At 46.5% G+C, this 22595-nt stretch overlaps 1 protein-coding gene and 1 long non-coding RNA gene across 22 annotated transcripts in view; one reads left to right on the forward strand and one right to left on the reverse strand.

Moving 5' to 3' along the window:
* The window catches only part of ACTR3B (actin related protein 3B), an 80203-nt gene that overhangs the window by 19550 nt on the left and 38058 nt on the right, over positions 1-22595 (reverse strand). For 6 of the 21 annotated variants that reach the window (XM_032642696.1, XM_032642695.1, XM_032642694.1 and 3 more), the window contains 8 exons: positions 20521-20598; positions 19254-19349; positions 18237-18344; positions 16270-16413; positions 13350-13523; positions 11785-11877; positions 7628-7709; positions 874-999 (listed from right to left, as the gene is read on the reverse strand). In XM_032642696.1, the coding sequence (XP_032498587.1) occupies positions 874-999; positions 7628-7709; positions 11785-11877; positions 13350-13523; positions 16270-16413; positions 18237-18344; positions 19254-19349; positions 20521-20535 (838 nt within the window). In that variant the 5' untranslated portion in view covers positions 20536-20598. Of the gene's footprint in view, positions 1-873; positions 1000-5399; positions 5469-7627; positions 7710-10219; positions 10322-11784; positions 11878-13349; positions 13524-16269; positions 16414-18236; positions 18345-19253; positions 19350-20520; positions 20599-22595 lie in introns of those variants that run through there. The other 15 variants (XM_032642689.1, XM_032642683.1, XM_032642690.1 and 12 more) reach the window with 6 other exon arrangements.
* On the forward strand, positions 209-22007 carry LOC116759227. Its single transcript, XR_004351386.1, has 3 exons — positions 209-752; positions 15389-15392; positions 21995-22007. It is a non-coding gene; the product is annotated as an uncharacterized LOC116759227 (long non-coding RNA).

The following is a 22595-nucleotide window of genomic DNA, read 5'->3' on the forward strand; positions in this document are numbered from 1 at the left end:
TGCCCTTCCACACCCTGACGCCCTTCCACCTACTGGACGGGGCTCCACTCTGAGGGCCTCCTCCCATCCCGCAAGCCCTGCCCTCAGGTTCAAGCACCTCTGCACTCCGCCCTGAAAGGAAGGTTCTCAGCCGCTCCTGCTGCCAAATCCACCTGGCCCCCAGCCCCCTCCCACCCCCCACCCCGGCCCAGCCCCAGAAGGTGCAAAGAACAAAGCACACAAGTCAAGGGCAGGTTACCTCTATCTAAAGGCATTTTAAAAAGTAAAATATCCAAGCAAATAACCCAACTGCTTTTTTTTAACTGAACAAATTAGATGTTTTAGCATTTAGAGATAATTCCAAATAACACTAAGTGCCCCAAAATTACTATAAAAATTACACTTTGGCAACAGTGTGATCCCACTAGGTGAGGACACACAGGTTAGCTCCCATTCACCCCACACCAAAGCCCAAGCTTGCTTGGGTAAACTGAGTAAATTCACCAGCTGGTTAAGAATTATTACCTTGGAGGAACACAGCATGAACGCCCTGCTCGTGTTAGTTATCTGAGTTTAATGAGAATGTTCCCAAAGAACGTTAAAGTTCCTCGCTGTAAACTGACCCATCTCCTTGGGATGCTGGTCATTACACTACACACCTGACCTCTTACACAAAGGAAACTGCTGGTGTGCGTGGGTCGGCGGGCAGTGTAAAGCTGCACAGCGGCCTCACGAGCTCCGTACCCGCCCTGACCGCACACCTGGGCTCCGGAGTCCAGCTGACAAACCTCTGAATGTCACTTCACACGGGGGCTGAGGGTGGCTGCAACTTGCGCTTCTCCCTCGCTGCCCAGACGGGCACGCCCGCCGGCCTGCGCTGGCGAGGGGCCTCACCTTTATTCTGCCGCCACTGAGCTCCTCGCTGAGTCTCAGTCTGGCGTCCACCACCCTTTTTAAGTCTCTCTGCAGGCGACGTCCAAAGTCCCTGAACATCGTCGAGCCCCCCGAAAGAACAACATTCTAAAAGACACAAAGCAGAGGTTTCCTTGCATGAAATCACCCGCCCACGCTGGCCTAGTGACCTGCCCACGACACGTGCCCAATCGCTTGTATGAATAACACACTTCAATCTATGTGAAAAGATGATCACCGAAGCAGAGCTAATGCTATCGAGAAAGTATAAACTGTACTTTTCTTCCTGTGTCACAAATTCTTTCTCTTGGTGCTCTTCCTCAATTATAACCAAGTGAAAACACACTGCCTGTTCCATTTCTCAAAGGGCCATCTTCTACCGACACCCCTCCCCGTTTTCTCTTGACAAACTGCAAATCTAGATCTTTCAGACAACATCCTGCCCCAGGATCAACATCACGAATAATCACTGCTGCACCCGGTCACCCGTGGAGAAATCGCTCAGAAACAACAGGAGACGGTTCGGTTCCTATCAGAGTCAAGGGGCCACCAACCCATGCTGCTCTCAGGGGTCACCCCTGCTCACCGACACTCCTCCTCGACCTGGCCAGGAGCCGAGAGAACCAGGACCAAGTCCTGGACAGGTCAGGTAGCAACCTTACTAGAGTAAAACAAGGGCATTCTGATCCCCACCTTCTTGAAGAGACAGGTCTCTTCACCTGCTAACACCTTCACATAAACTGTGTATCTGTTTGCTACTGAGAATCACCATTTAAAAGCATTCTTGATATTCTGGGCATCATATCTTAGAATAAGCCTCACAGTTCAATTCTCGACTTCATAAATTATATAGATAAAAAAACTTTATCTAAATCCATCACTGCTCTTCCAATTCTGTCACCTGCACTGCTAGCACTCTTTCTAGCATTTTTCTCTCCAGTCCAGGATACAGTCTTGGGTCAGTTGCTGCAATTACTTCTCATATCTCTGTAATGGATTTTTTAATTTAAAAATTAACTCACCAGGGTATGAAAACGATTGTTCGTTAAGATCAGAAGCATTGCGTTGCTTTCAAAGGTGTAACACATAAGATTCATTTTTTCATTCATTCACACAACAATAAAAACGGTGCTGTGGGGCTTCCCTGGTGGCGCAGTGGTTGAGAGTCCGCCTGCCGATGCAGGGGACACGGGTTCGTGCCCCGGTCTGGGAGGATCCCACATGCCGCGGAGCGGCTGGGCCCGTGAGCCATGGCCGCTGAGCCTGCGCGTCCGGAGCCTGTGCTCCGCAACGGGAGAGGCCACGACAGTGAGAGGCCCGCGTAGCGCAAAAAAAAAAAAAAAAAAAAACGGTGCTGTGGGGCTTCCCTGGTGGTGCAGTGGTTAAGAATCTGCCTGCCAATGCAGGGGACACGGGTTCGAGCCGTGGTCTGGGAAGATCCCACATGCCACGGAGCACCTAAGCCCATGAGCCACAACTACTGAGACTGTGCATCTGGAGCCTGTGCTCCACAAAGGGAGAGGCCGTGACAGTGAGAGGCCCGCGCACCGCGATGAAGAGTGGCCCCCGCTCGCCGCAACTAGAGAAAGCCCTTGCACAGAAACGAAGACCCAACACAGCCAAAAATAAATAAATAAAAAAATTTTAAAAAACGGTGCCATGTAGGCACTGTGTATACGTGGTCAGATGATTTTAGACGAAGTAGCCAAGATACTACAACAGGAAAAGAATAGTCTTTGCAACAAATGATGCTGAATAATTAATATCCACAGAGGAGAAATGAACATTTGCTTACTTACCTTACTTCACACACACAATTTAACTCAGTATGGATCACAGATTTAAATGCAAGGGCTAAAACTTACAGAACTTCTAGAAGAAAATATTTTCTTAAAGTCTTCATGACTATGATGTAGGCAAAGATGTCTTTGATCGGACATAAAAAGCATGAACCATAAAAAATAAAAACTGATAAACTGAACTTTATAAAATGAAAACTTCTGTTCTTCAAAAGATACCACTAAGGAAATGAAAAGACAAGCCACAGACTAGGAAGAAGTATCTGCAATACATACTCTAACAAAGGACTTATATCCAGAATATAAAAAGAGCTCTTACAACTCAATAATAATATAAACAAGCCAATTGAAAAATGGGCAAAAGATTCAAGCAGACATTTCACAAAAGAAGATGCACACATGACCGATAAGTACGTGAAAAGAGAGGCAACAGCATTTGTAATCAGGATCATACAAACCAAATCCATTACACACCAAGTTTAGGTTAAAACACAAACAAATGAAACTCTTGCACATCGCTGGTGGAAGTATGAATGATACAACCACTTTGGGAAAAGTTCAGTCGTTTTTATAAAGTCAGTGGTTACTGTTTTCTTTCTTAAAGACTTTGGCACTTCTCAAATTTTCTAAATGCATTTTAAGCCAGAAACGATCATCCTCTCTCACCTATAGAGTCTACATTTCCTACACTAAGACGGTGTTTTATGGTGCTGTCTGCTGACCTGCTGAAAGGCCACGGAGCCCAATTTGCACAGCATCTCCTCACTCAGTGCGGCTTGTGCTATCTGCTTACCCAGACCACCGTGTGGACTGCGTTCTTCTACAGACTGCAGCTTACTCTGCTGCGTAACTGTTTATCCCATGATGTCAAATAAAAGCCTCAATCGTAAACTACCTCTACAAAAGCAAAGGCCCTGTCTTTATGCTAGTAAAGAACATCCTAGCACACATCATCATGAACACTACACACAGCCTGTTAGCCACCTGACGTTTAAGCAAGAAAGAGAAAGTCTATGTTAATAATAAGCTCATTCAATACCTTATATAGTATTAAAAATAACAAAAACTCCCAGTCCTGTAACGCTAAGTATATTCTGTGCTGGAGGCTCTATTCGTACTCCTAATCCTGTCTGACAGACACGCCGTGCTCCTACCCACCATGCTATTCCTCCGTTAACCAGAGGCACAAAGATGCTCACAGCGAAGTCTCCACCCCCACTGCTCGCTACAGGTTAAGATGACAACTCTCCCGGCAACCACCCCTAGGTGGAAATTTTGAAAGGCTTGTACCTCTTTAGGGACAAGAGCTTTTTTTAAAATAAAAAAATTCACAGCTTTTTAGGGAAGCATGCAACTTACTCTGTTACAGCAGTTCTCAAACTTTTTTTTAAATGTTTATTTTTGGCCACGTTAGGTCTTAGTTGTGGCACACGGGCTCTCTAGTTGTGGCACGTGGGCTCAGTAGTTGCGGTGCGAGGGCTTAGTTGCCCTGTGGCATGTAGGATCTTAGTCCCCAACCAGGGATCAAACCGGCGTCCCCTGCGTTGCAAGATGGATTCTTAAGCACTGGACGGCACAAGAGCTTTTTTACTCTCAGACAGAACCCAAAGACCGCAATCCCAGCAAAGTTTGAACAAACTTACTTCTCAAAGGTGGGCCGTAGGATGCCCCGCCCTGTCCTAGAGGAAATCCAACTCCAAGCTGGCTCAAAACGGCTGCCTGACCGTAGGAGACGTAACAACCGACGACAAATGTCTTCCGAGAATTACCTGCATGTCTCCTCCCCCGGTGACTCCTCTTCTCCCCTCAGCTGCTGTAACCTGGCCTCTGCCCGCATCCTCACCTCGACCCTCATCCTGGGTGACCTCTGGGCGTCACCTGACACGGCTGATGGCAGCTGTCTCCCCTTGACTCCCAGAGTGTTCTTTCTCTTCTCTCTTTGACTGCTCCTTCCTGGCTTCTTGGATGGTTAACTCTGTGTGTCAGCTTGGTCTAGCCACAGCACCCAATGACTGACCCACACGGCAACCTTGGTGTTGCTGTGAAGGTACTTTGCAGATGTGGTAAACGCTAAGAGCGTCCTCCCTAACGCGGATGGGGCCTCTTCCAAGGAGCCAGAGGCCCTGAGCGCAAGAATGAGGCACTGGCCTCAAGCCCGACACACTCCCGTCAGGGTCTATCCCGGTGCCCACGTGAGGCTGGGCCCTCCTTGGAGGCTCAGTGCACATTTGCTCAACGTTGTCAAAACGGTGTCAAAACAGTCACCATCGGCCCCTCCTCACTCTCTCATAACAATAAGCCTCTGGAAGTTCCTCTCCACCTGGCAGGTCAGTGCTCAACTGTGACATCACTCTTCCCTCCCCAGCGGCACACGGATCCCGCCATTCCTGGACACCTGGGCAGGAAGCATCAACTATGGGGGTGCGCGTGGAGCCGGGACTGGACCAGCAAGCCCTGGGCCTGCTCTGTCCACCACCTGGCCCCAAACCACCCGCTCATCTGCTCACACGTCACACTGCACTTGGGAATCTCACCTGAATAGAAGGCCTACTGTGAAAAGGGTTGAACAAACCAATAACGTCTTAAAATGTGTATTTCGCTCTCTCAAGTATTAAAGATATTTCAACTCATTCACCATTAAGAATAAAAATACATATATAACTCACTTTGCAATAGCTCCTCCGATTTAAAAGGTATTAACATACTTACATAGAACCCAATTCAAGCAATCTGTTCCAGAAAAATCATTCCTTGAACCACATCAAGATGCAGTCACGTCTGCTTGACAAACACAACGAATGAGATGTTTTAACAACCCCCAGCCCACTGCCAAAGCAGGTCTAAAAATATTTATTTGCCAGCCCCGCTCTCCCTCCTGGACTTGGTGCCCACCACCTTCAGTACCACTCTGGGCTCCACCCGGAGCAGGGTTCTGCAGCCTCTGCCCTGTGCCCGCGCTCCCACCTATGCCAAGTGCTCCCCCCCGGCTTGCACCCCCACCTCATCTCTGCAGGCCGAGCCCTCAGACCAGCTCCCCGCCACCTTCTCCAAGCCCTCCTTGAGCCCCTCTCATTAAATTTCCATGACACCTCAATAAACGACATTTAGCTTGTGGTGGTTCCCGTGAGAATTATTTCAGTATTATTTTTAGCGTTTTTATAAGCTCTTGAAGACAAGATCCATCTCTCATACATACTTAAATCCTCTAAGTTAACAATAGTGTCTTGTATTTAGTAGAGACCCAGCTGCGTTACAAAGCAACTCAAAATTGGCTTTGCCCTCGAGTAAAGCAGGAGAGCTACTGAACGCTGACTAACCCCAGAGCGAACTGGCTGCTAACAGTGGTTCTCAATTTAGCTGCACATGAAAATCATCTGGAAAGCTTTTAAAATCCGGATGCCCAAAACAGTTACATCAGAATATCTGGGGGTGGGACCCAGACATCAGTATATTTTAATGCTACTGGGGTGACGCCCATGGACAGCCAGGGCCGAAAATGTCTTGTTTCAAGCAGCACCTGCTGCTTGCAATGACTTGGCTTCATGGGGAAATCACAGGCCTCCCAGACTTGGCTCTCACACACGAGTCCCCTCCAGACCCGACCTCCATCATACTTAGAGACTGAACAGAAAAAGGGGGTATGTGAATACCCTTCTGATCTACAGGCCAGACTGAAATAAAAATTAGATTATAACTCCTTTTGTCCAAAAAAACTGTTTTACGTTTTTGAAGATTCTAAATTTTCAAAGTCACATTTCATTCTCCACCGACTTCTTTCCCTTGTACACCAGCCTGAGGAAGGTGTTAACTCAGGACCAAGAAGGTCTCGGGTGCTTCCTCCTGCCCGCTTCTCCATAAGCAACTCCACCTACAGTTCCCAAGACTGAGCCTGGGAAACATAAGAGGTCCAGGCCCGACTGGTCCAGACAGCGCCTTTGGGAGCAGGTGAGGCAACAGGGAGACCCCTTCCTCTGAGGCTGAGAAGCAGAGCTCAGGGCACCAAGCAGCAGCCTCAGAGCCCTTCCCGCGGGGCCTGTGGCTTCCCCTCTGGCTGGTTTGGCCACCTCGGCCGCCCGTCTGAGCCTGTGGGCACTGCGGGGACAGTGCACGGAGGCAGGAGTCAGGAAACCAGCCTCCTGGAGGGGCACCTTGCCCGGGCACGGAATCCAGCAGGGCACAGCAGACGGGCTGCTTCCTGTGGGCAATCATGAGTTTCTTTGGGTACGAACCTGCTTCCTACTTCTTTAGTGGTTACTGAGTACTTTTTAAGCCCCACGGCACGTGTCTGGGACACTGACAAAAGGGAGCCCAGCAGGTAGGAAGAAACATCGGTAACAGAGGAGGGAATGACAAAGTAACAGTAAGACTGGAGAGGAAAGACGTGCTACCTAAAGACACGTGAACACAGCTCTCCAGAGCAAGATATCCACGTGCTCTGCAGGAGCACTTGTACGTACTATGTCTCTAATTACTTTCAAAATCCCACAAACTGTACATCTGTGCATTTCATGAACACAGATGTCACGGTGGAAGGTTCTTTCCACAGCAAGCTCACGGCTAAACTCTGGAGGAGGAGGAGGAAAGCGGAACCAAAAGTCCAGAGCGAATCCGAAGAACAAGGCCGCCCGCCATGGATGCTGCCCCCGGAGCCCGGAACACGCGGTGACGGCCTCTGGACACGAGGGGGCAGAACAGTGGCCGGCGGGGGCCACAGGGCCATGCGGTGAGAGGAGCCTTTCCCAACAGCAGCCCTGGCTGCAGTCAGCGAATGAGTGCGTGAGGCCTGAGCCGGAAAGTGTGAGAATCGCGTTTCCCACCTACATCCCCAACGCCTGTTTTCATATACAAAGTTCCTGGGAACACAGCCCCTCCTGGTCACTCACGTGTTCTCTGGCAGCAACACAGACCGAATGGCCCACAAAGCTGAAAATACTTACCATCTGGCCCTTTGCAGAAAGAGCTGGCCAACCCCTGGTCTAAAACCACCACGGGGAAAAGCATGACGACAGCCATTATTACCTAGCAGGCAAACACGCAGGAAAGGGCATGTTTAGGCTTCGATGTTACACTTGCATTCACTCATCAAGCCCTTTGTTCTGGAAACAAGTCCCTTTCGTGGTGGCCGTGGCGGAGGTGCCAGCAGACAGTCCTCACCCTCCCCACGCCCAGGGCTGGCAGTGTGGCTGGGCCACGTGGCAGCGACAGGCCACAGGCGGGAGCCAGATGCCTGCCAGCCGGCTCCCCCGCAGAGGTGACCACCAGGGTGACACTCCAGGGGAGCCGCCTCACAGGGGACAGTCCGTGAACACACAAGTGAACGTGTGCTGCGAGCACCGAGACGCCAGGGTTAGCTTCTCACCTGCTGGGTGGCAGCGCAGACCGGGCCCCGCTGTGTCCCTCCTTCCCCACGGGGTACAGAGCCCGACAAAGGAGAAAAACACGGCCCACCCTCAGTCAGCCCCCCACCAAGCCTACTGAGATCCTAAACCACTCGCAAGCCTGCCGTAACTCGGCCAAGGTCCCACACAGAAGCACTAACATGGCTGGCGGAGCAGGGCCAGGCAACCAGGGCCAAGCAGAAAGCCCTCGAACACCTCAAGGAAGAAATGACTTTTCCAGGGGGTGAAGCAGTCGAGACAGGGTTTCCCTCTTTGAGGAATCGTCTTCCTGCCACATTTTACATAATCTTCAGTGTGATGTGGTGGAAACAGCACGAGTTTTCAAAGGTGTGGCAAGTGGACTCAAAATCCAACCCTGCCACTTAGCTAAGTGATCCTACCCGGAGCTTAACCCTTCTCAAAACTCAACTGTTTGTTGGACAGCTACATATAAAAGAATGAAATTATAACACTCTCTAATCCCATGTACAAAAATCAACTCAAAATGTTTTAAAGATCTAAATGTAAGACCAGAGGCCATAAAACTCCTAGAAGAAAACATAGGCAGAGCACTCTTTGACATAAATCATAGCAATATTTTTTGGATCTGTCTCCCAAAGCAAAGAAAATAAAAGCAAAAATAAACAAATGGGACCTAATTAAACTTAAAACGTTTGCACAGCAAAGGAAACCATCAATAAAACGAAAAGACAACCGATTGAATGGGAGAAAATATTTGCAAATGATACGACTGATAAGGGGTTAATATCCAAAATATATAAACAGTTCATACAACTCAACATGAGAAAAAACAAACGACCCAATCAAAAAATGGGCAGAGGATATGAACAGACGTTTTGCCAAAGAAGACATACAGATGGCCAAAAGGCACGTGAAATCATCAGAGAAATGCAAATTAAAACCACAATGAGCTGTCACCTCACACCTGTCAGAATGGCTATCATCAAAAATACCACAAAAACAAATGTCGGAGAGGGTGTGGAGAAAAGGGAACCCTTGTGCACTGTTGGTGGGAATGTAAATTGGTGCAGCCACTATGGAGAACAGTATGGAGGTTTCTCGAAAAGCTAAAAATAGAACTACCTAATGATCTAGCAATTCCACTTCTGGGTATTTATCCAAAAAAAATGAAAACACTTGGGGCTCCCCTGGTGGCACGGTGGTTGGGAGTCTGCCTGCCGATGCAGGGGACACGGGTTCGTGCCCCAGTCCGGGAAGATCCCACATGCCGCGGAGCGGCTGCACCCGTGAGCCATGGCTGCTGAGCCTGCGTGTCCGGAGCCTGTGCTCCGCAACAGGAGAGGCCACAGCAGTGAGAGGCCAGCGGAAAAGAAAAGAAAAGAAAAGAAAAGAAAAGAAAAGAAAGAAAAGAAAAGAAAAGAAAGAAAAGAAAAGAAAAGAAAAGAAAAGAAAAGAAAAGAAAAGAAAAGAAAAGAAAAGAAAAGAAAAGAAAAGAAAAGAAAAGAAAAGAAAAGAAAAGAAAAGAAAAGAAAAGAAAAGAAAAGAAAAGAAAAGAAAAGACAAGACTTAACTCAAAAAGATATATGCACCCCTAAGTTCATAGCAGCATTACTTTCAATTGCCAAGATATGGAAGCAACCTAAGCGACCATCAACAGATGAATGGATAAAGAAAATGTGGTGTGTGTGTGTGTATATATATATATATATATATATATATACACATATACATACATACACAAGGGAATATTACTCAGCCATAAATAAGAATGAAATGTTGCCATTTGCAGCAACATGGATGGACTTGGAGGGTATTATGCTAAGTGAAACAAATCAGAGAAAGACAAATACTATATGAGCTCACTTATATGTGGAATCTTAAAAAGAAAACAAACCAGTGAACATAACAATAAAAAAGCAGACTCACAGATATACAGAACAAACTAATGGTTCCCAGTGGAGAGAGGGAAGGGGCGAGGGGCAAGACAGGAGTACGGGATTAAGAGGTACAAACTACTATGTATAAAATAAACAGGCTACAAGGATATACTGTAAAAAAACAGGGAATATAGCCAATATTTTATAACTAGGAATGGAATATAGCCTTTAAAAATTGCAAATCACTATGTTATACACCTAAAACTTACATAATATTGTACATCAACTATACCTCAATAATTTTTTTTAGAAGTCCAAGACCAGTTTGCTCCACTTGACCCAGGTCCCTCTAGTTTTGCTTCCTTTTCCCATCTCTGGGGCTCAGGGCCATCATCTATTAAACAAGGAGCCCAGGTTACAAGGCCATCTCTACTTCCTGTAAATGTACTGAAAGTGAACTACACTGTCTGATGAGAAAAAATCTCACCCATGAACAATCTGTAACTGCTGGCAGAAGTTTCTTTTCCGTTAGGATGAAATAAAGACTAAAGAGTGGGGCTTCCCTGGTGGCGCAGTGGTTGGGAGTCCGCCTGCCGATGCAGGGGACACAGGTTCGTGCCCCGGTCTGGGAAGATCCCACATGCCACGGAGCGGCTGGGCCCGTGAGCCATGGCCGCTGAGCCTGCGCATCCGGAGCCTGTGCTCCGCAACGGGAGAGGCCACAGCAGTGAGAGGCCCGCATAACGCAAAAAAAAAAAAAAGACTAAAGAGTGCACACCTGTTCCTTGCTTTCATGGACAAGAAGACACAGCTGATGTTAAGTGAGATTTAAGAAGTAGGGAGAGCAAGGCATGTATTTTACTAAACTTACTAATACTCCCACCTGTCTCTAGTTTCCCTTTCTTGCACATTTTGTTGGAGGAGAGAGCTGTTTAATTAAGGACATGTAACAGTAAAAATAGAATTATAATTTGTTTTCACCCATAAAAAGTTGTCTACATAGGAAAATGTTTTCCAATAATAAAAATAACATTTGTTAACTCTAAAATTTCAATCTTAAAACACAAGAAGTAGAAGGTAAAAGTTATGCATCTTCTACCCCCAAAGATGTTATTTTCTTTAAGAGTTTAGCATTCATTCAAAACCTTTTCAATATATATATGCAAACTATATTTTTAAATAAAATAATACTACGTGTAAACTTTACAACTTGCTTTTTCACTTAACAATGTAAACTACAGACATCTTTTCATTTGAATTTACACTGATTCACCTCACTCTTTTTAAAGACTGCGTAGTATCCCATTGTGTAGATGAAACAAAATTTATTAAGCCCTCACTCCTGAGCCTGATATGCTCCTCTTTAAACTCAGGTCCCTGGGCTGAGAAGGTTAAGACAGGGCAGAGGCTGAGGGCCGAAAATTACATGAGTATTTTCTACCTGACTGCTTCATTTCAGGCTCTGACCTCTTCCTGGCAACAGCACATTGGGCACAAACCTCAATATGCATGAAGCAAGACCAGTGAATTCATGGAAACCATGAGGGGAAGGATACCCTTCATCTTTCCATCGATACATAAGGTTAAAGCTGTCCAGTTTAAAATACAGCTGGCCAGGTAAGAATAAAGCCATGAGAATACTTAAACACTTCTGGTGAGCTGAGTCCTATTTCCAAACATTTGAGTCACCTCCACTCCAAGAAAAATATTTCGCCAGTATGCTGGCCTTTAACAAATCCTGTAAGACAGGAGTGAAGCAGGAACATCTGCAGACTGACGTTAAGAACCTATTATTCCAAGAACGCTGGGCCTTTAACTGTGCAATGAACCCGAGCACCTTACCCAGGCAGCTTATACCTTATACAGCGGACGACGGACATCGATGGGGCAGCTCTGAATGACTTCGTCAACAACGTCCGAGATGGACTCCATAAAGTCTGGGTTGGCAAACTGAATTTCGTATAAACATAAAAGAAACATTACACATTTCTCTCAATAACCTTTTTAAAAAGTAACTTTAACAAATACAGAATGTACTATACCTTTAAAACCGTCACACTGGAATGACTACGTCAAATGTTCACGTTAGAAGAACCCAAGTGACTGTGCATGGGGTGATGGTGACACGTGCCCTCAGGAGATGACATGTGTGGGGTCAGCAAGGGGAAAACATCAAAGAGTAGCAAAAACAGACCAGCTCTGCATTAGGACACACGGTGAATCCTGCTGTCAGAGTGTGAAACGCGTGTGCATGATGTATGTGACATGTAATGAAAATGCCACGAATGCACAATAAGTATACCACTTATGAATATTAACATCATGAAAAAACTAGCCATGATATAAGAAAAAAACACAGTCAATGAAAGATCACACTGTAAACCTGAGCTAGAAGCCTGGGGAGGGTTCGGGGCGGGGGGGTGGCTTTTAAATGAAACAGTCAATATGGTAGCAATCATGTCACTGAGTAAACAGTCTTGGATTCAATTCCGTAAGTTAAGTAAGTTAAAGTATAAATAATTCAACTTAAAAAAACTTTAAATACACTTTAAAAATCAAGGAATGCTTTAACGTACTCGAGGGGAAGAAGGTAACATCCAGTTGCTCACCAGCTGCTCACTGGACATTTTCGGTTTTATGTCTATTTTAAATCAGTAATATCAAAGCCATGATTATTAGATTATAGTAAGGCATACATTGTGTGCCATTTCCCTATACAAAATGGTCATACACATCTAAAAACAGGCAGCAGCTTGTAACCTACCTATCAAATGTAAACTGAATTAGGCAGAAAAATATACCAAAATACAAATAAAATCCACTTTCTTTAAACCTTAAAATGTTGCCTCTTGATGACTGCTTCTGCAAAAGTAATAATAATTCTTTGTGACTATAGTTAAAATGATGATATCTGTAATTCCTAAAGCCCATCTAACTAATGGAAAGGTTAGTCCTCAGACAGAAGCTTTAACTAACTTGCAGCAGGGAACACAGCAGGACCAACTGTCTGGGGTTAAAAGCTGCAACTAGGATGGACCATCACCAAGGATGGAAAGGTTACATGTTACATGTTACCCTACTCCCATACAAAGGCAGATTGCATTCAGTCCCCGGGATTAACTAGTTTTCATATTACTATGGATTAATTTCATTTCCATTATCTTCTATTGCTCTTAAAGCTTCTCCCTAATCACTCATTATCTCTAACGGAGAACCAAGTCTAAAGAGGGGCATCAGTCAAGCAGGCAACCTGCACAGGGGCTGTAAGAGCTGCAGAGGGTGCAGCGTGTATCCCAGCGTCCTCACAACAGGCGGCCTGAGAGCTGCTCAGGAAACCCCACTGGGGACTCTCCGTACACACATGAGGTGGCAGTATCGCTCCACATGTGCCATACCTCACACTCAAAAAGCTAACATCTTACCTCCGGGTGAAAGAAAATCTCAGGGCCCAGGAACCTTTCGTAGCCAACATCTATAATGAACTTCTTCTGGTTGACTGCATTGATCCCCGTGTACTGTTTGATCCACTTCTGAGGATCCACATCATACTTGGCAAATTCCTTGACAATATCAGGGCAAATGTAACAGTATTTCTCCTGCAGACACACACAAAGAGATGTCACCAGAGTCTGCCCTCTGACAAGTACCCAGCATCAAACACCCTGAAATGAGTCCCACACACACACAACTCCAGTATGGACGTGTGGCCAAGCCTCACAGACTTTTCATGACTATGCTCTGGACTTGTAAATCTGCTTCCTTTGCAGCTCGGCTATGAACCTCAGCCTTACCCTATCAAATTTTGCTGCATATCATCTGAAGTGATGTCTAAAGGTATCCCTCTCCGCGTTCCTTATTCCTCCTGGGCCCCTACACAGCGCCTGGCCGGGCACACACCGCCATCCACCCTGCACCAGTAGACCGCATTCCCCACGATGAATGCAGTAGATCTCACCCCCATGCCTACCACGGCCCACCGGTGGGTCGTGAACCTGCTGTGCAGCCCGACACAGCATGGTCATCAGCTCCACGACAGTATTCACTCAGTGCCTAGGCACACGGGATGCGCAAGTGAACAAAACACACACAGACCCCTGCCCACTGGAGCATACGCTCTGGCTAAGTCAAGAGAGTAAAGTGACAGCCATGATATGTAAGTAAGTGACACAGCACGCTAGAAGGCGGCAGGTACCACGGACAAAAGAAAAGGCCCACTTAGGCAGGATGGAGTTGCCGTACGCCCATACACGAGAAGCCACTCATGGTTTCCACCCCAGCACCGGACCAGCCTGACAGGTGGGAAGTGTCTCCTCAGCATCTGGTGACGCTCGACTGGGGATCTCTGGGTCGATCATCTGTCCTGAGAGCTAACCTCAGCAAAGCAGCAGGTGGCACTTGGGTGGCAGATTCTGAAAGTAAGCTGCCTGTGGGCAAGGTGGGCTTTGCGCAACACCAGGCACACAGCTGGAGCTCACTACACATTTTAGAAGGACCTCTGAAGGTCTTTTCATGATATTAAGTTTAAAGTTTCTGAGAATCCCTGAAACAGATCCTAATACCATCCTTGATATACTTTGTCGAATTATAAGCTACACAACCCTGCTCATTGACAACAGAGCGAGTCAGTCCACATGACTTTAAATCTACAGACTGGAGACAGAAACATTACATTGCCTGGTCAACTTCTTAGGGCACCTCAGCTGGCTCAACTGATGGCATGAAACGCCTCCTTGAAGCTGGACGGAGAGCAGCCCCATCAGCCCTAAGTTCTGGACTCCCGCTGCAAGGACAGTGTGTGCCAGAGCCCACCAGCCTCGGGCCCACCTGTGACCCTGGGAGTGACAGGATGCAGGGGCTCTAACCACCCTTTCCAGGATCTCCTCCATCACAGAGAGAAGTGAGGCGAGAACGAACAGCAGGGTCGGGGCAGCTCACCTGCGAGAACACAAGGAGTCTCTCGCACGCCTGACCTTCACTGCTGAGCGACACACTGTCAGGGCCGGACTGGGCCAGCTCCGGGCTCAGGGCCAGAACCGGACCCCAGAGAGCCAGCAAGTGAAGGAAATGCCTCTCGATCATCACACTCAGGGCTCTGCTCACCCCACATCCACCCATTTGTGAAAGAGGGCGTGGTGAGGGAACCTGGATCAGAGATCCAAATCTCTTTCCTTGAAGAAAGGCAAGGAGAGGAAGAGGGAAAGTTGGGGAAATATTTTATTCTAAAAAGAAAGTCTTATGTTGCTTCTATAACCTTCCCACCAGAAGGAAAGGACGGGCCCTGGTGCCTTGGCTGGGCATTCGAGGTGCTCCCGTCCTGGGCACACGGGGCAGCGGGCCCCTCCTCCCAGGAGCCCTGACCACTGCCAGTGCGCCCGGGCTCAAAACACCTGTGTTCACCAGGAGTGGCGGGTGAAACGCGGGCGTCCCGCCCCCGCCCCATGCTTCCTTTCCTTTTAGCCAGCCCGGTCCTGGGTGCTTAGGACCCAGGGAGCAGCGACGGGGGCACGGGAGAACAGGCTAGACTCCCCTGCGGCTCAGAAGCTAAGTGTATGCTCAAGGCCATGTGTCGTCCCCACATTTAAATTCTTCTGCAGAAGCAAACACAACCCTTGCTCCTCATCTATATGAAGATCACGCTTGTATTACTAAGAATCTCTTGCATTTTGGCTTAAAAAAACACAATAATTTGTCCTAATTTTGCAACCTGAAAAGAAAGCTCCTTTCAACAGGGTCTGTCAACTGCTACATACAGAGTCGTACAAAGACCAGACTGATGGATCGGGTCAAGCGGGCATTTTAAAAAAGGAACAATGAGCCATTTTTCTTCTACTCTTATGGATTTAATTGTAAAACCTCCTGTAACTTTTCCGGCATGGTAATTACAGTCTGGAAACTACATGTGGATTCTGCTTTATGATCCCACCCTAGAACAGCATTACTCTGAACGGTAACTCACAGGGCACAGAACCACAGACTACAGGTACTGGGAGTCAGTGTGAATACTGGCTGACCTCACAGGATTCCTAACGGTCGCTGCTGCTGCTGCCTGTTCCTTATTCTAGAAATGAACTTGAAGGGAGACGTGGGAGACACGTCCAGCTAACTGAAGGTTCTACCTGCTCGGGCGCCAATGAAACGATGCTGTACTGCGTAGGGCGCTCAATCCCAGCGATCGAGCTGTTCTCATGTGTAGCTGGAAGCTCCACAAGCGTAAAAAGATCGAGACCCACATTCGTGGGGAGTGGGGAGGAAGGAAGGTGAGGGCGGGGGGTCTCAGCGGCAAGGGAAGCACCCAAACACCTCTCTCACCCGCAAGCCAGCCCCGTTTGCTCCTGCTTTTACCTTGATGGCTTTGGCAGTCTCCAGCGACTGCTCCGGAGGAATCCCCACCTCCCGCTCCCTCAGCAGCTGTTGCATGAAATACGTAATATCTCTCCCTGCGATAGGGATGTGTTTGATGCAGCTCCCAATGACATACCCTTCTGCCTAGGAAGAAGAGGAGACAGACGGCGTGTGAGCGACTCCAGGAGAGAAGGGCTCCCTGGATGCTAAGTCAGTCTCCCGCCCCGCCCGCGTCACTGCATTTACTGAGTCCCCACTCTGTGCACAGCTCAGGCCTGGAGGTCTTTTCAAATGACCGCAGGCACAATTCCGTTAGTAGAACCGGAGATGCCCTGTAAGCCACCAAAATGACGTCTTCGTCAGGAATGTGAAGAGAAAAACCACATGAAATGGTTCATTTCCAAAAAGTACTGCCGTTTCTCAGAACAATGGATCAATCATTTTTTTCTTCCTCTAACAAAAAGGAAGAAGTTTATCTATAAAATCATTAAAACAACTATAAATCGACCTGTATTTAAAAGTCAACAATTTGGTCAGCAGGCAGGACACGGCTTCTAACAACCTGGACTCAATCCGGTTCCACGTCTGTGGGCTGAGTGACCGTGGACACATCTGGCAACATGTTTCATCCTCAGTTCCTTCATCCATAATATGGGGCAAACAGGGTTTATAATACAGAATTCATGAAACAGAGTAAGTCCAGCTCACAGCCCTGTTTGGGACCAGTAGTTAGGTACTCAATAAATGGTCCCGTTTACTGTACAAAGAGCGGCACTTGTTAGGAGTGATTCTGGCCAGTTCACCCAAATGTTCTGCCGTGTGAGACCACGCTGGGAGGAGCTGCGATCCTCTTGCTGGGCCGCCCCCTGCCAGCGCCAGGAAGGGAGCTACAGCTCTTTGCCCACGGCCCGCAGCTCGGCCCGAGGGCCCACACCTTTTAAAAGGAGCTATACACACACACACACCCCCCATGTGTGCAGAAAATATGCCTGTAATATACATAAATAACTAGTAACAGGGCTCTCTGAGCAGGGGGCCTGGAGGAGGATGAGAAGGAAAAGGAGGTCTGACTGTCCACTGTGTGTCCCGTTGCAGGCAGCTTCGATTCATCTTCAAAAAAGCAAACTTCAGGGGCTTCCCAGGTGGCGCAGTGGTTGAGAGTCCACCTGCCGATGCAGGGGACACGGGTTCGTGCCCCGGTCCAGGAAGATCCCACATGCCGCGGAGCGGCTGGGCCCGTGAGCCGTGGCCGCTGAGCCTGCGCGTCCGGAGCCTGTGCTCCGCAACGGGAGAGACCACAACAGTGAGAGGCCCGCGTACCGCAAAAAAAAAAAAAAAGCAAACTTCAAATAATTCATTTAAATAGTCCACTGGACCGAAAGAAAAATATAGACATTGTCTCTTGAACCTGAATTAGGAATCACTTCTCTAATATTTTGAAAATTAAAACCAAAAAGTGACACTGCAGAGCATTCTGCAAGTCAAAAGGAACAATCTCCCCTTCTTGGCTCTTAAATAAAATTTGAAAAACAAGAAGCGATTTCTCTAAAGCATGAGCTGGGTAAAGCCGTCCACATCTTGTCACAGAACACAGAGCTCATCCTTCAGAGCGGTCATGCACCACACCTACTGATACCCAAGCGGACAGCTCAGAACGTAAGCCAGGCAGGCCCTCCTGGTGATGTACCCCCGGTGATCAAGCAGAGCCCTGGAGACCCCGAATGACTGCTGACATCCTGATTGCAGAAATTTCCCAGCATGAATCCCAACTTGCCAGCACCGAAGACACTGGTTTTCTTCTTCTTTCTCACATACCTGAGTTTAAAGACTCTTGTTACCTTTGCTAAGTACAGTTACGGTTTCTAAAGTGGTATTTTAATTACAGAAGGGTTTTCTCCTTTAATTTCTCCCCTTACCTCCAGTCGGGGGAGGCCTACAGAAAGTGAAGCACTGAACACTCTGCTTACCACTGGGATAGCATGGGTGACCCCATCCCCACTGTCGATGACGATCCCCGTTAACGTACGTTCGCCCACTTGTCGCGAGGTCCAAGACGCTGCTAAGGCCAGCACTGCCTGCACCAAAGACACAGAGACCATCAGCATTCGGGGAAACTCTTCCCAAGGACTGCACACCTGATTGTTCTCAGGTTCAATCAATAAGACCTTTCTTACGAGTAACTCTTTCCCTTCCCTATCCTCCATCTTCCCCCCAAAATTCAAATTCCAAATTGAACAACTAACACGCAAATTTTGTATACTTCATCTGGAGGGGTCAAGTTTTCAATAAAATAAATCAAAGTTTTGCAAAGAAAAGCCGGAGAGAATCACCAGAGGCAACAGCCTGTGCTATCTCCCAGATTAATTTTCTATGCAACTCCTTCTCCTTTTTCTTAGAAGGGACTGGAATATGCAGAAGACACTTTAGGAGATACTTTTTATAAATTTATTCCCTAAGATCCCAGTCAATTCCCTTATACAGGGTGGCAGAAAAATAACGACATCCAAAACCACAAAAATCCCCACACTAAGAACAAGTAGCTTCAAAGGAAGTCCTACAAGCTCATGGAAACACAGGAGCCCAAATCCCAAAGGGGGAACCCTCTAGAGACATATGTTTTGTTTTTTAGCAGATATTATAGTATCTTTCCTCTTTTATGATCAGAAGTGAAAGAAGCCAAAAAAGGACCATCACATCAATCGTGCCATCTAGAGAAGAATACATTAGATTCTAAAGCATGTAAAAAGACAAAAGCTGGACAAACTCTATACCAGCAGTAAAAACATAAAGATATAAATCACAGGACATGGTCTGTACAGTGTTTGAGTTCAAACCTGAATGGGGTGGGTGTGGTGTGTGTGTAGGGTGTGGAAAAGGAAGAACGCACAGCACAATCTTACAACAGAGGCCTTGAGAATCACCATTTCTTCCACTATTAGACAGCTACGGTCATTTGGGAATCATAAAAATCACTTTGTTTTTACCTGAACTGCAATGTAGAGTCCTGGTACATTAAATGATTCAAACATAATTTCTGCAAGATATTCTCTGTTTTCTGGTGTGTTCAGTGGAGGTTCTGTCTGTAAGAAAACATTCACTGTATTTAGTGTTCACCCAAATTTCATGTAACTATATGAGAATCATTAAAAAGTTAACCTGAAAGCATGTTATAATTAGGATGCTGTACAACTTCCTGATTTGACAGGCAGCGCACACCCAGAGCGTACTCTAAAGAAATTTGTACTTAAAGAAACTGTCTTAAAGAACTTTGGCTGCGGGGCTTAAAAGCTTTGACACAGGGCTTCCCTGGTGGCGCAGTGGTTGAGAATTCGCCTGCCAATGCAGGGGACACGGGTTCGTGCCCCGGTCCGGGAAGATCCCACATGCCGCGAGGCGGCTGGGCCCGTGACCCATGGCCACTGAGCCTGCGCGTCCAGAGCCTGTGCTCCGCAACGGGAGAGGCCACAACAGTGAGAGGCCCGCGTACCGAAAAAAAAAAAAAAAAAAAAAAAGCTTTGACACAGAAGAGTAAAGGCCTCTCTGAACACTTCTGCTCTTATTAACCACCCCAAAACAGGAACAAGTTAGAGAAAAGGGAACTCTGCCTTCGATAACGTAACAGCCAAACACCCTGAAACTGAAGAGCTTGGCAGCAAGTTGCCAAGGGTAGTAATAACCCCACCAAGACGAGTGAGGATGCCAAGAGGGAACACCGGTGACTTCAGACCCCAGGCAAGCTACACAGGTCTCCAGAGGGAGGAAAAGCAGTGAGCCTTGCTTGGAAAAAGACCAGTTTGAGCAGAACAGCTGAGAAGCCTCCCTCCACAAGCCCCACCTGCCATCAGAGCACAGGCCGCAAGGTTAGACGAAGCATCTTTACCATCAGCTGCGAGGCAGAAAAAGCTGGGCAGAAGCAGCTTCACCCAGACACTGCCCCCCGCCCGGCCTCAACTCACACACACAGCCTGTCCAGGAAGAATTCCCCTCATTCAAAGATGAGGAAAGAACACAAAGAAAACAGCCAAAGACCATATAAAGACACTGAAAGAAAAAGAGAGGGAAGAGGGGAAAGTAACAGGAAAAACAAATGGCAGGCAAAAAAACATGTACCCAGAAAAATGTAAAAATACAGCAGATGAAAATCATGATAAAGACATTTCAAAAAATTCAAATATCTATTTTAAAATAATAACCATTATCAAATAGGAGGAAATTAACAGGATTACAGAAAGATAAAAAGAATAAATAAACCTGCTTTTTTGTCATTCAGCAATAGGTTGTGAACATTTTTCCATGTCAATAAATATGGTTATACATCACATATTTAAGCTGCAAAACAAAGAAAGAAAGAAAGAAAAAAAGAATAAATAAAAATTCTCTGGACCTTTTGGCAAAAACTCCCACATTACCCTTTGTTATAGACTGAGCTGTGTCTCCCAAAATACCTATGTTGAAGCCCAACCCCCAGTGTGACCGCATCTGGGGACGAAGCCTCTGGGGAGGTAATCAAGGTTAAATGAGGTCATGGGGGAAGCCCTAATTCGAGAGGACCAATGTCTTTGTAAGAAAAGGAAGAGACACCAGGGAGCTCTCTCTCGCACACGCACAGAGGAAAGACCGCATGAGGACACAGCAGGAAGGCGGCCATCTGCACACCAGGAAGGAAGGTCTCACCAGAAACCAACCCTGACAGCACGCTGATCTCGGACCTAAAGCCTCCAGAACTGTGAGAAAACAAATGTCTGCTGTGTAAGCCACTCAGCCTGTGGGATTTTGTTATGCTTAGTTCGAGCACCTAAAACACCCTGAAAGCAGGAAAAGTACAGCCAGCCTTGGCCATCAACACAGATACGTTTGTAGCACTGGGACACATGGGGCCACACTTACAGAGTCTTCAGGGCAGGAAGGTGTGACCCAAGAATTCTACATCTGGCCACACTGCCAATCAAGTATGTTGCAAAAACAAAGGACCTTTAAACATATAAGAACTTGGGAGAATTTGGTTCCTATGAAGCCTTCATGAATTAACTATTAGAAGATAAGAATGCAGAAAGTATGGCCAAAGACTCACAGTGAGCAATTAATCCATTTAAGATGTAGGAATAAAGATTTTTCTTTCCAGGGAATAACAGCTATAGAACAGAATGCAAACATTACAAATTAAAACAACAGAACCAGCATCAAGTTGAGAGGTACAGACAGAAGGAGAGGTATAGATGGAAGGAGAGAATATAGACATTGATATCCTCATACCATGGAATCAAAAGATAATTGTCTTATTGTAGAGTATCAGAGACATCAGTAAGCCTAAAGTTGTAAATAGCAGAATAAGTTTATTAACATAATCAATCAAAAGCAGGTGACAGAGGAAGAAAGAAAAGGTAAGAAAATGTGGAAATGTACCAACTTGATCACTAAGCACAGTAGGAAGTAATCACACCTAAACAAACACAGGTAAATATATTATACAGAAGGATAGTTACATTAAAATAGTTTTAATGAATTATTATGAATTATTTTTATAAATAATAAGTCTTAAAATACTAATACATAAATAAAACACATTAAAACCAGAAAGCAAAGCATATAGTAGAACAGCTGAACTAAGGCCACACACACCTGTCGCACAGTGGCAGGCCACACCAGCCCGGTTAAAAGGAGAGCTTGTCCCACCTTCAATTTTACTAAGTTTAGAAAGTGATTTCCTGTCTCAGTGTGTAATGAGCACTGACCTCACAGGAGTCTAAATAAAGTGCTCATGGCAGCACCCAGCATGTGGTGAGTTACTGTTACTAAAATCATCAGCAAGTACCAGTGAGAAACTCACTAAAGACTAAAGTCTCTTAGCTAAGACCATGAAACAAAATCAAATTACATTCTCTAGGCAAGAAAAAACAACGCCTCAGAGAGGTCCAAAGTCAGCATTGCTTCCAAGATCAGAAAAAACCTTGGGACTTCCCTGGTTGTCCAGTGATTAGGACTCCATGCTCCCAACGCAGGCGGCCCGGGTTCGATCCCTAGTCAGAGAACTAGATCTCACGTGCGTGCCGCAACTAAGGAGCCCGCGAGCTACAACTAAGGAGCCCACATGCCGCAACCAAGACCCGGCACAGCCAAATAAATAAATAAAATATTAAAAAAGAAAAAACCTAAATGCCCATCACTAGGAACTGATTAAACAAATTATGCCACATCCATAAAACGCTACACTCTGCAGCAATTAAAAAGGATGAGCTTCCTGCGTGCTGGTATGAAACAATCTCTATGATAAACAGTTAAGTGAAAAGAGAAAGGCATCTCCACACTTTACACATTCTTAAATGTTC

Source organism: Phocoena sinus, chromosome 9 (assembly GCF_008692025.1).
Source record: "Phocoena sinus isolate mPhoSin1 chromosome 9, mPhoSin1.pri, whole genome shotgun sequence".
Lineage (NCBI taxonomy): Eukaryota > Metazoa > Chordata > Mammalia > Artiodactyla > Phocoenidae > Phocoena > Phocoena sinus.